General features: G+C 42.0%; 1 protein-coding gene across 1 annotated transcript in view; it reads right to left on the bottom strand.

The window, feature by feature from the left end:
- Nucleotides 1-13,598, bottom strand: part of LOC111954104 (multiple PDZ domain protein-like) — a 73,715-nt gene that overhangs the window by 8,430 nt on the left and 51,687 nt on the right. The window contains 11 exon segments of the mRNA XM_070435819.1: nt 1,024-1,107; nt 2,090-2,238; nt 3,077-3,233; nt 4,271-4,345; nt 5,075-5,164; nt 6,096-6,176; nt 6,398-6,473; nt 7,512-7,603; nt 7,939-8,135; nt 9,600-9,756; nt 11,854-11,907. Of these exon segments, the coding sequence (XP_070291920.1) occupies nt 1,024-1,107; nt 2,090-2,238; nt 3,077-3,233; nt 4,271-4,345; nt 5,075-5,164; nt 6,096-6,176; nt 6,398-6,473; nt 7,512-7,603; nt 7,939-8,135; nt 9,600-9,756; nt 11,854-11,907 (1,212 nt within the window).

Here is a 13,598-nt window from a genome sequence, read left to right as displayed (position 1 = left end):
GAGATTGCGAGAGAGAGAAAAACAGATTTGTCCATTTKAAAATGTTGCGGCAAGAGTACAATCAATAGCATTTGATATTGTTCCTATGTTTATAAACACTGTAGACTCAAACACATTAACAAACATGAATATTGGTGAAGGATGTGACGAGCGTAACATACACAGTCAACAGCTAGCATGAGGGTAGGTCTATTCATTTTGAAAACTTTGTCTGGTAATAARACCATAATGTACTTAGCTTAGAGCTGAGAACCGCAACCTATTCTAAGGGTCCATGTCAAGGGGAAATAGCCCATTAGCGCTAGCATAGCATTGCATGGCTTTTCCCATAGCAGACTGAAATGGGTCACTAATGACATTGGTTCTGCCTGAACCACAGAATGGGTGGCCACTCTCTCACTTTTCRCCCTGACCCTATCATGAGCAGTATGAATACTACAGCTTGGCTGGGGGCCCAAAGTGAATTACTGAGAGGGGGGGGGGTAATTAAGTCATAAGGGTGTGTGTGTGTTTGCGTGCGTTGAAAGGGGATGACTGAGCTACCATGACTAACTGCCCCAGTCACACCCCTAGTCTCCATAACAAAGCAAAGGGCAAAGGGGTGGCTGTCAGAGAGTTAAGCTGGCTATTAAGATGTCATTCTATATATCATGCCATCTATACATGCTGACTGTTTATACATGGTCAATTTTAGATGTTATATATGATTCAAGTGAAATTGCAAAGTTCTTCTTTAGACTATGAACCAAATCCTTAGATTCTTAAGATTCACGTATGTATTGCAACACAATATTATACCAGAGAGTGAAATATGTGCCTTTATCTCAAGTTAGGATTGGGTTCTCCTATCTGATATTGTCCATCACACGGGATTGCTGAAGATGTACGGGCCTGGCCAAATAGTCTCAGAGTAGGAGTGCTGATCTAGGATCTGTTTAGCCTTTTATATCATAATGATATTACAGCGATGGGGGGATGGGGTGGGTGGGGGTCTGATCCTAAATGATGAACACGTTCCAATACCTCCAGGATCTGGTCCCCAGCCCAAAGTCTCCCATCCTTGGAGGCAGCTCCGTCCTCATAGACCTCGTGAATGATGATGGTCCCCTGGAGAAAGAGAAGCGAAAGAAAAGAAGAGTATGAGAGAGGCGAAAAAACAAGTGATGAAATCGGAGAGGTGTGTGGTTGGAGAGAAGGAGAAATAGAAGACAGAGGGAGGAGGGATGAACAAAGATTAAATTGAGAGAAGTTGTCAGATAGAGAGAGAGAGAAGTGAAGATCATATAATGACAAGACAAAGGAGTTCAGGAATACATGAGAGGCAGAGTGGAACAGGTTGGCATTAGCTGGAGTCTGTGTATGTGGGTGTCCATGGGGGAGGGTGGAGGGGTATGGGGGAGGTGGGTCATTCTCAGGTCAACGGTCACATTCCAGGCCTGGATATTGTCTCCTGTGGCTGAGGCTAGACAAATTCCTCAGGCCTGGCTGAGCAAACAGAATGGAGGGGAGAGAGGAGGAGCGGTGTGTGTGTGTGTGTGTGTGTGTGTGTGTGTGTGTGTGTGTGTGTGTGTGTGTGTGTGTGACAGACTGCATCACTTCCTATATTCCTTTGCCATTCCACTGCCTCCACAGCTATTTCCGCCCGGGATACTACTAACAGCTCTAATAGCACAGGAACCAAAGAGGGTGGCACATCTTTCAACTTTGTGTCATTATTTAAGTCGTAGTGGGTGGGTCTTCTCCTAATGTTAGTGGTTGAACTTGGGACTAATTGTTTCTTATGTACTGTTGTAAAATATAGAATTGGACAAAAACACATTGTAAATTCGGGTTTAAAACTACAGATAAAACTATGTATATATGTAAAACTATGTAAAACTAACCCAGATTCTTTGTCAGTATCTGTGAATTTGCAATCTGATAATTGGGATCCAACAACCGTTCTGTCATAGATTATTCAGAAATACAAGTTCAGATATTATTCTATAACACGAGTGGACACTTCAAAAGCCCACAGTCATATCCACATTCATCACAGAGCTGCTTTGATGAAAAGTTCCTTGGTCGTGGTCTTTGGTCTTTGGCCTACCAGTAGAGTGTCACAGCCCCCCACGATGCTGAGGCCCAGGCCTGTGCGGCCCTTGGAGATGTCTATGGTGGTCTCACAGCCGGGGATGATGGGACAGGTCACAGGGTCAGAGGAAGCCAGAGTGCCAGGGGTGGACGAGCGACTAGAGCCTGATGAGAGAGAGTGGGAAATTGAGATGAAAGGATGAAATAAATATATTAATTCTAGCCTGGTCCCAGATCTGTGTGTGCTTTTAGCCAACTRCTCTGATTATTATTGGCATGCCATTCAATATACCCCAATGACAAAAATATTGGCTAAAGCACATATCCATTCGATGCCAGGCTGAAGTCAGACTAGAATCTCTTCAGACACTGTTGACAAGGTATACAGAGCATTCAGAAAGTATTCAGACCCCTTCACTTTTTTCACATTTTGTTACGTTACAGCCTTGTTCTAAAATTGATTCAATTGTTTTTTCCCCTCGTCAATCTACACACAATACCACATAATGACAAAGCAAAAACGTTTTTATTTTTTGTAAAAAAAAAAAGAAGCAAATTTATAAAAAATAAAAACCTGAAATATGAAATTTACTGTATAAATTTACTGTAGGCTGGGTTTCTGTATAAGCACTTTGTGACAACTGCTGATGTAAAAAGGGCTTTACAAATACATTTGAGTGATTGAATATTATATATTTTTTATACTGTATCTGGTTTATTCTCCATTATGTAAATCAACAGAAACAGTATTGACTAACAATCACAGATGTGATTTCTATCCCAAGTGATTGGTATTGAAGTTGGGGGCACTTGCCCTATAAGCATATCACTCTGCTCTATCTAACTGAGTGAATCACACTTCTTTCAGATTTTGTGTTATAACTAGCTCCAATATTTAAGTTATGTAAAACATCCCCAGTTAGGTTGTTTATGCTTAATAAACACAATTGCTAATGATCTATCGCATTTTCTCCTGACAACACATGACAAGCGGTTTACTCACTCCTGATTGGCTCTGACTCAGACTGGCCCAGGGTATCCATGGAGATTCTAGGGAGGCTGGTTGCCTGACCAGTACAGTGAGGGAGAAGGGGCGATGACTTGTCTGTGCAGATAGTCAATTTCACTGAGCTTTTGGCCTTCTTCAGTAAAGAGTGGACCTGAAATGGAGGAAAAAAACATGCTTAGAAAAAAAAGTGCTATCTAGAACCTAGAAGCGTTATTCAGCTGTCCCCATAGTAGAACCCTTTGGAGAACCCATTTTGGTTCCAGGTAGAACCCCTTTGGGTTCGAAGTCTAACCCTTTTCACAGAAGGTTCTACATAGAACCCAATAGGGTTCTACCTGGAACCAAAAAGAGTTCTACCTGGAACCAAAATGGGTTATCCTATGGGGACAGCCAAAGAACCATTTTGGAACACTTTTTCTAAGAGTGTAGTCCCCAACAGATGGTCTATGTARGGGCTAATAAACGAAGGGCTATGCGTTCTATGAAAAAATAATGAACGACGTGAAAGGTGTGTTCGACGACGCGCTAGCGGAGTGGAACTGACCTATCAKGGAGTTGCATTATTTTTCAGAGAATGCATAGAGCCCCGAGTTGATTATCCCTTTTATARCATGGCTATAATTGACCACATTTMCCACAAGAAATGTGTTCATTTGTTCAACATCCACTGAAGTAGCTAGCAAGTTTARTAGATAGCTACAGCAGTTGCCGTGGTAACCAAACAAACAGACTTGCTAGTTTAGCWAATCAAATCATCAGTRCTAGCTTGCTATTATGAAAATTGTAAAAATGAACTATAGCCATTGAATTCTACATTAAATMATATACTGGGTGGTTCGAGCCATGAATGCTGATTGTCTGACAACCYTGGTATATCAGACAGTATASCACGGGTATGACAAAARATTTATTTTTACTGCTCTAATTARGTTGGCAACCAGTTTATAATAGCAATYAGGCACCTCGGGGGTTTATYCTATATGGCCAATATACCACGGCTAAGGGCTGTGTCCAGGCACTCCACGTTGCATCGTACTTAAGATCAGCCCTTATCCGTGGTATATTGGCCATATACCACACCTCCTCGGGCCGTATTACTTAACTAACACTCAGCAAGCMAATCATCTAAATATACATTAACCCTGGGACAGGGTGTGTGTCTAAAATGGCTGCAGAGGCAGCTCTTACCCTGTCCACAGTGTAGCCCATCACTGGCGTGTCCTCCACAGCCAGGAGTTTATCTCCAGATTTGATGCTGCCGTCCTGCATAGAGAAATACAGGACTGGTGTTAGAGAATGTTTTGCAATGGGTAWAATGTGGGCAACCAATTAGCATAACATGTAGGATTGTCCAATAGGATTTTCTGTAGAGTATTGTTCTTTAAAACTAGTCATGGACCACTACTCTGCCCTGCCAAGCAAAAAGGCAGTAACTGCTCATAGCGTGGAACTGAGAAATATGGCTTATATTTACCTTGGTTTCACAGTAACTTTATGCAGTTACTGCTAACATGACCCCCATTTTCTCCAAAACACATTACAATAGAGGCAGGATACTTGTCCACATGATTAAGCATGTATTTAATGTAGCAAAAAATGACATTAACTAATTTCTGATCAAATGAGTAGTTACTGCCTTTTTGCTTGATAGGGCAGTACAGGGTGTACAGGCTTTTGTTCCAACCCAGCCTTTTATTGATTCAACTAATCAAGGTCCTAATGAGCAGTTGATTAGTTATTTATCCAGAGCGACTTACAGTAGATTAATTTTCAAATTTTTATCTTCCATACTGGTCCCACGTGGAAATTGAACCCATGACCCTGGCGTTTGCAAATGCCATGCTCTACCAACCGAGCCACACGTGACCAGTAATATTAGGTGGTTTGCGCTGGGCTGGAACAAAACCCTGTTCCCCTTGTGGGTCCCCCAGAACACTTCTATAGAGAATACCTATTTGAATCAGAAGAGTAAGAAACAGTAGAGTGACATACCTTTCCTGCTGGTCCTTTTTCAGTTATACTCTGAATCACAACCCCATCCTTGGTGTCCTCACTGAAAGTGATGCCGAATCCACCCTCCTCCTAGAGTTAAACAGTGATAATGTAGTTGAATTGTACTCAATAGCTCCCTGTCAACCATAATTATAGGCACAGTGAATCACAATTGAAAACATAATTATGCACATGAAATATGCACGACGACACATTAAACACGAACATAGCGATCAGAAACAACACAGCACAGGTTTGTTTTGTAAATTGTGAGGCATTTTGGAGCATTATGGTTCTACCGGCATCAAAGACTCGAAAGAAACAGGGAGGTACCATCTGAACTTGACTAATACGAAACACTTGTTTACATTTTCCGTTGCAAAATGTTTTGGTACYATGTGCCGTAATGAACACTATCCAGCTTCACTCAGCATCTTGATCTTTTGTTCCTGGTGAGCGAGAGGAAGTAACAGGGAAGTATGTGTCTGGTATGTGCCCATATCAGATGTTACCTTCATACCTTGATCCTCTAATAGACCATGTGGATAGATAGCTAGGCTGAGACTCCCATCCAGGTGTTTGGCTTGTCAAAAGACCCATTCAATTAGAATAGGTTCACATCACCCTCTCTCATTCTTTCTTTCTCTCTCTTTGTCTGTCTATCTGTCTATCTATTCTCAGTTCCTAGGGTAGACTGCTGTCGTCCCTCGATCATTTGCTTCCTCCTCTCTCTGTCTCTCTAATAACAGTCTATCCAATTAGAATAGGCCCATTTTCTCCCCTCTCTCATTCTCTCTCTCTCCTTTACCAGCCTATTAAACTAGAAAAGGTTATTTTGACCCCCCTCCCTCCCTCCCTCTCTCTCTTTCTCTCACTATGGTTCTCTCTACTTCCCTTTGTTTTATGACCTCATCAATAAAACCTTTTCCTGAAAAGGTCTGAGGTTATATAACTCATAGCAGCACGGGAGCTTCTCCAGGTAACTTATAGCAGAGCAGCACGGGAGTCTTGAGTGTCTCACCTTCAGCAGAATGACGTGCTGCACATATTTGAACATGTCGACATCGATCGCCGAGGGTGCAATGGAAGAACATGTTTCCAGCTGTGAGAAAATGAATAATAAAGAGATTGAAAGAGTATAATATATGAGTGTATTTTCAGTCATTGAGCTGCTTCACACTGTAAGGTCGTTTATATGCATGTGTGTATGRATGTGGCGTGTGTGAGTGTGTGTATGTCAGCGTGCATGCCCGCATGTGTGTGTATGTACTATGCCTTTGTGTGCACATGCCTGTATGTGTGTGTGTGTGTGTGTGTGTTTACCTCTGTCTGGGGCTCCAGTGTGTCTCCATGCTCCCTCACTGGTCCCACAGCCATCTGGTTGAGAGCATCTGTGTTCCTGCCCACCAGTCATAACTCAGAGTAAATCACCAATCAGAGTAAATCACACCCAGCTTTCTGCCTGTCTGATACTTATAGCTCATATGAATCACAGAGCCTGCGCCCCAAATGGCAACCCTTCCCCTATACAGTGCAATACTTTTTGTCTTAAATTGTTGGACATTCAAATATTATGGAAATTTGTTCCAAAGTATTGCTACGCATAATAGAGAGATATATGTGGCCGTATGAAATTATTACGTTTAAATCAAATAGTCTATCTGCTTGGGCTTCTTGCGGTCAATTTGCAGTTGACTAATTATTTGTAACTGTGTTCCGGCRCCCTGACCATCCGCTCAAGAAAMAAAATAGGCCCGCGGCTGAACCTAGTTGATGATCCCTGATGTAGGGAATATTGTGTCAATTGGGACGCAGGCTGAGTCTCTAAACCACACAAGTCTAATTGAGGCAATCAGTTGAGTTAAGTAGTGTGTGTTCCTGCCCGTGAGTCGAGAATCCCTTATTTTGGTCTGATTCATTTGYGCCTGTCTATGTGTGATAACTAGCWGGGTTTTCACGGATCCTGACTGATAGTAACACAGGTAATAGAAGAAGACATCTTGGGAGTATTGAGATGCCCCTTGTGTCTTCTCTGATATCAGTTTACATCAGTCCTTTGTAACACCACAGCTCCCTCTACTGGGCMTTATATGGTGARGCATTAGACCTGAACTAGTCCTTTGCTATTGAAGGGGCTCAGCTACAGCAGMGTTRRCCAACTCCAGTCCTCCACTACCACTAACAGCAAACACCTGAATCAACGTTTTCACGGCTTGATGATTGGTTGACAAGTTGAATCAGGTGAGTTTGTCCCAGGCCACAACAAAAATGTGTATGGTTGGAGGTACTGGACGACTGGAGTTGGGGAACACTGAGCTACAGTATCTATACATTTTTGRCCATGTTAACACTTGGTAAAGATACTTGAAACAATACTTGGTGGGGGGATGGAGATAAGGACTTGGGATATATGTCCCTGTTTCTTCAAATACACCACCTGATGAAAATGATCTTGACCTTCGATGGGGCGCTTTTAATGATGGAGGAAGCATTCTGGTGACTCCGCCCATACAGAATCTGCCCGTTGATCTGATAGGGTGCAGAAATGTACTTATTACTACTGTCTTCATAGCACTTTATTGAATTGAATTCGATGCAATACTATTCAATTCCGCAACTGCCATTAATTTTGCTTGCTTCCTGCAAACCTCAGATAATATAGTCGAGACTAAAACTCAATGCAGATCTCAAATCAGAGAGGACAATCTAAATCAAGTCATATTTGTCTGATTCAGACCATACAACACAGTAATAACCACTGGGTTATCAACTCCTGGTTAAGAAGCACCCATCTAAAGCATCTGTGACCACTAGGATCCCAAGGCAAGCCCCTCACCACTAGGATACTAATCCAAGCCCCTCACCTCCAACAGTTCATCCCCGACCACAACGCGACCATCTTTGCCGGCAGCTCCACTGGGGTCGATCCCGACCACAAACACGCTCATGCGGGAGCGGTCACGGTTGCCAGCCAGGCTAAGGCCCAGGCCGGTCTTCCCCTTCTCCAGCTCAATCATGTGCAGAAGCCCTGGGAGGCTGCCGTACCTCTGACTGATGTTTTCTGTAGAAAACAGTAGATGAAATGGGTTGAAACACTGGCAAATCATACTGATGGACGTGAATACAGTGGCGGGCTTGACTACAACCTGTGTGTGTTGTATAATTATAATTCACATGTGAAATGATTGAATAGAGCCACATACAGCTATAATGGATAGATTTCTATGTATTTTATAGTATGGCTTTACGCTGGATTTAAGCTGGCTTTTCTTGACTTACTACACTCACAACCGAACATAAGAAGAATGTGACAGAGAAGTCATGAATGGGAATCAAACAAAAGGGTTCTAAGCGCAAGGATCACATCAAATGCAAAGTCATAATCAATACAACATCTCACAAGAGTCAAATTCTTCTATTACACTCCCTGACTGACAGGCCTCTCTCTCTCTCTCTCTCTCTCATCTATGTTGTTCTGGGCTGTATGCCTGAATGCTCCTGTACTAATCTCCCTGACTCACCTCTCCAGTCTCCACCTCATCAATTGGATCACCACAGAACACACACACACACACACACCAGGGGCCCAGAAGGGACCATACTGCCTGTAATCAGAAGAGCCCGAGGCCCCATCCAGAAACAACCCCTTTCCCTACCCCCTAGACTAGGGGTATTCAACTGTTACATTACGAMGTCTGGAGCCTGCTGCTTTTCTGTTCTACCTGATAAATAATTGCACCCACCTGGTGTCGCAGGTCTAAATCAGTGCCTGATTAGAGGGGAAGAATGAAAAAAAAAACGCAGTGGGACTGGCTTCGAGGTCCAGAGTTGAGTTTGAAGGCCCAAAGCACTTAATTTTMAATAACTGGATAGGTATAATATCACTGTGCTAGTCTAGTTCACTTGCCTTGGGATCCTAGTAGCAAGACTTACATTGAACTCCATTCCACATCAAGTAACTCATGCAAGCACATTATGGAACAGAGGGAACTGTGAAGAGAATCTATTGTAAATGTAATGTAATGTTGTTTTTTATTGTATATAAATGACTTAATTGTGCTGGACCCTGGGAAGAGTAGCTGCTGTCTTGGCAGTAACTAATGGGCATCCATAATAAATAAAAATAAAAATACTTAGCTCTTGAAGTGGACTGAAATTGGTGTCTGTACAAATGTTGGGTGTACCGGTGTGTTCCGGCCCAATTCAAGCACTGGCAAGACCATGATTGCAATGTGGAGGCCCTCTAGTGGCCACTAGGTCCTAGCACATGGGAGCAGGCAAGCCAAGAGGGAAATGTCTGAATCCATTGCATAGTCTAGAAACAAACCCTACTGCCTACCCACTGTGCAGTGGATCTTTGTGTAAATCTGAAAGGAGTATAAATATGGTAGTAGCTGCACATTGCCCTCTCAAGAATTTGTTGGACTTTCCCCTATCAAATCTATCCAGTTCTCCACAAGTGCATAGGGAGTAGGGGCTAGGGGTTGGGTCTCTTTCCTAGATCTGTTCATAGAGTCACACTCACTCCATCTGTAGCCAAACTTATCCTCCTCTTCCGTCTGAGARGGTCCGTCGGGAATCTCTGTCAGAGTATCCGTGTCTGTCTCTCCAACGTGGGGAACCACAGGAAGAGAGAGGTGAGGAGTGGTGGACGATGTCTTTCCCGCTTCCCGCTTTGCCGGCTGCCACATCACAGAAGTATCGGGAAAATAGATTTGTTGTGTGGCAAAAAGGCAGATAAAAATCGCTTAGTTTCAACATAGCAGGTTTAGCTGACTACAACCTAAAGCTGTATTGTTAAATTCAGTCGGTAAAGTAAGTTTTAGTCACTCGTGTGCAGATGGACACTAAAATAACATTACCCTACATTTTAGGGATTATTTTTTGTTTATATGCCTAAACACGGAATGCTTGCTTTAAGCAAAGTCATAAGCAGTGTATTTTTAGATTACTTCAATATTCAAGACTGAGTTTAATAACAAATGTTCCTTACTGATKYAATTCAATCCAACCATTGTATATAAACATAACCTCGTAAAACTGACTATCCTACCGATCCTTGACTTCAGCGATGTCATTTACAAAATAGCCTCCAACACTCTACTRAGCAAATTGAATGTAGTCTATCACAGTGCCATCCGTTTTGTCACCAAAGCCCCATATACTACCCACCACTGCGACCTGTATGCTCTCGTTGGCTGGCCCTCGCTTCATATTCGTGACCAAACCCACTGGCTCCAGGTSATCTATAAGTCTTTGCTAGGTAAAGCCCCGCCTTATCTCAGCTCACTGGCCACCATAGCAGCACCCACCCGTAGCACGCGCTCCAGCAGGTATATTTCACTGGTCACCCCCAAAGCCAACTCCTCCTTTGGCCGCCTTTCCTTCCAGTMCTCTGCTGCCAATGACTGGAACGAACTGCAAAAATCACTGAAGCTGGAGACTTAAATCTCCTTCACTAACTTTACGCATCAGCTGTCAGAGCAGCTTACCGATCATTGCACCTGTACATAGCCCATCTGTACATAGCACATTTATTTTTTTGCTCATTTGCACCCCAGTATCTCTACTTGCACATTCATCTTCTGCACATCTATCACTCCAGTGTTGAATTGCTAAATTGTAATTATTTCGCCACTATGGCCTTTATTGCCTTACCTTCCTAATCTTACTACATTTGTACACACTGTATATATACTTTTCTATTGTGTTATTGACTGTACGTTTGTTTATCCCATGTGTAACTCTGCATTGTTTGTGTTGAACTGCTTTGCTCTATCTTGGCCAGGTCGCAGTTGTAAATGAGAACTTGTTCTCAACTGGCCTACCTGGTTAAATAAAGGTGAAATAAATAAAAATAAAATAAAAATATGATAATGGATACAAAGGTAAACATTGGATTATTTTTTATCAATTTAGTTAAATTCAAATGCATTTTGATTCCGAATCAAACCATTGCATATTTTGGGGATGAATTTGGCAATTTCAATTAACACATTTTGCAAAACGATCCAAAATTCTGAAATTTGTATCGATGCTATCTGTAAACAACAAAACGCAAAAAAGAAAAAGGTATTCAAACAGGTTTAGTGGAAAGATGCTAGGACAGCATGTATGCATGTAAGGGCTGTCCAGTATGTGTCTCCACATWTATTCCATAACACAACCGTACGAGCATACATGGAAATAGAAGGTGAAAAGCACGACAACACAAAGACCCACAAACCTTAAACGGAGTAGGAGTGAAAGGGTTAGTTGGGGAGAGGCGTAGGAATAGTCTACTGTGACACTCAACCTCCTACAAAGAATAGAAAATAGAGTGACTTTCTAGGACAGCATCATAGCGAAACTAAAGGCAGAAACTTCACTCCACTGCTATGATGGAGAGTATGAGTGAAGTGCTAGGTCTACTAAAAATTCTAATTTTATGAGATAAATATGATTCATTATTGCGGACTAAAACTGGATAACTGATGGGTCATGTGTATGCAATCACACATTCACTCGTTGTGATGGAACCTGAACTTTAAAAGTACGATGAACAAAAAAATGTTTCCCAGAGCTCTGTGGAAATGTGGTTTGAGACTTCTACGACAATACAACGTCAAGTTACAGGGATTACCTAAGTTTAAAAGACCGTCGCCCAAACACTTTCAAATACAGTACTTGAGCAGTGCTTTGTTTGCTTGCTCCGAGCTAAATCCAGAGCACCTCAAGTATTTGAAAGTATTTGACATATGTATTTGATGCAGGTTTGAAGGTTGCATAGAGACACTAACCTTGTCACTATTGCGCCGCGCCACTCTCTCCTCGTTGGTGTCCGTGGTTGAGGACTGTTATGTACAAGAAGGACGGCGACATGAAAAATACACCATTAGGCATTGTCATCAAATTACATATCAGCAAAGGTTGAACTTACAAAGGTGAGARATCATACTGTATTTAAATTGGTGAGGCTTGCATGGGAAATGTCTAAAATGTATAGAATGTACATTCAGTAAAGTAAAAGAATCCATATACACTACCGGTCAATGTTTAAGAAAACCTACTCATTCAAGGGGTTTTCTTAATWAAAAAAAAAACTATTTTCTACATTGTATAATAATAGTGAAGACATCAAAACTATGAAATAACACATATGGAATCATGTAGTAACCAAAAAAAGTATTAAATATGAAATATATTTTAATTTGTTTTAGATTCTTCAAATAGCCACCCTTTGCCTTGATGACAGCTTTGCACACGCTTGGCATTCTCTTAACTAGCTTCATGAGGTAGTCACCTGGGATGCATTTCAATTAAAAGGTGTGCCTTCTTAAAAGTTAATTTGTGGAATTTCTTTCCTTCTTAATGCGTTTGAGCCAATCAGCTGTGTTGTGACAAGGTAGGAGTGGTATAGAGAAGATAGCCCTATTTGGTAAAAGACCAAGTCCATATCATGGCAAGATCAGCTCAAATAAGAAAAGAGAAATGACAGTCCATCATTACTTTAAGACATGAAGGTCAGTCAATACGGAAAATGTCAAGAACTTCGAACGTTTCTCCATGTGCAGTCGCAAAAACCATCAAGCGCTATGATGAAACTGGCTCTCAAGAGGACCGCCACAGGAATGGAAGACCCAGAGTTACCTCTGCGGCAGAGGACAAGTTCATTAAAGTTACCAGCCTCAGAAATTGCAGCCCAAATAAATGCTTCACAGAGTTCAAGTAACAGACACATCTCAACATCAACTGTTCAGAMGAGACTGTGTGAATCAGGCCTTCATGGTGGAATTGCTYCAAAYAAAKCACTACTAAAGGAAACCAATAAGAAATAGAGACTTGCTTGTGCCAGGAAACARGAGCAATGGACATTAGACCGGTGGAAATTTGTCCTTTGGTCTGGAGTCCAAATTGGAGATTTTTGGTTCCAACAGCCGTGTCCTTGTGAGACGTGGTGTGGGTGAACGGATGATTTCMGCATGTGTATTTCCCACCGTAAAGCATGGAGGAGGAGGTYTAATGTGTGGGGGTGCTTTGCTGGTYYCAKTGTCTGTGATTTATTTAMAATTCAAGGCACACTTAACCAGCATTGCTAACACAGAATTCTGCAGCGATACGACTTCCCATCTGGTTTGGGCTTAGTGGAACTATCATTTGTTTTTCAACAGGACAATGACCCAACACGCCTCCGGGCTGTGTAAGGGCTATTTTACCAAGAAGGAGAGTGATGGAGTGCTGTATCAGATGACCTGGCCTCCACAATCCCCCGACCTCAACCAAACTGAGATGGTTTGGGATGAGTCGGACCGCAGAGTGAAGGAAAAGCAACCAACAAGTGCTCAGCATATGTCGGAACTCCTTCAAGACTGTTGGAAAAGCATTCCAGGTGAAGCTGGTTGAGAGAATGCCAAGAGTGTGCAAAGCTGTCATCAAGGCAAAGGGTGGCTATTTGAAGAATCTCAAATATAAAATATATTTTTATTTGTTTAACACTTTTTTTGGTTACTACATGATTCCATATGTGTTATTTCGTAGTTTTGAT

Source organism: Salvelinus sp. IW2-2015, linkage group LG3 (genome assembly GCF_002910315.2).
Source record: "Salvelinus sp. IW2-2015 linkage group LG3, ASM291031v2, whole genome shotgun sequence".
NCBI classification, from domain to species: Eukaryota; Metazoa; Chordata; class Actinopteri; order Salmoniformes; family Salmonidae; genus Salvelinus; species Salvelinus sp. IW2-2015.
The sequence above is the reverse complement of the archived record's forward strand: the minus strand, read 5'-3'. Positions and strand labels throughout refer to the sequence as shown.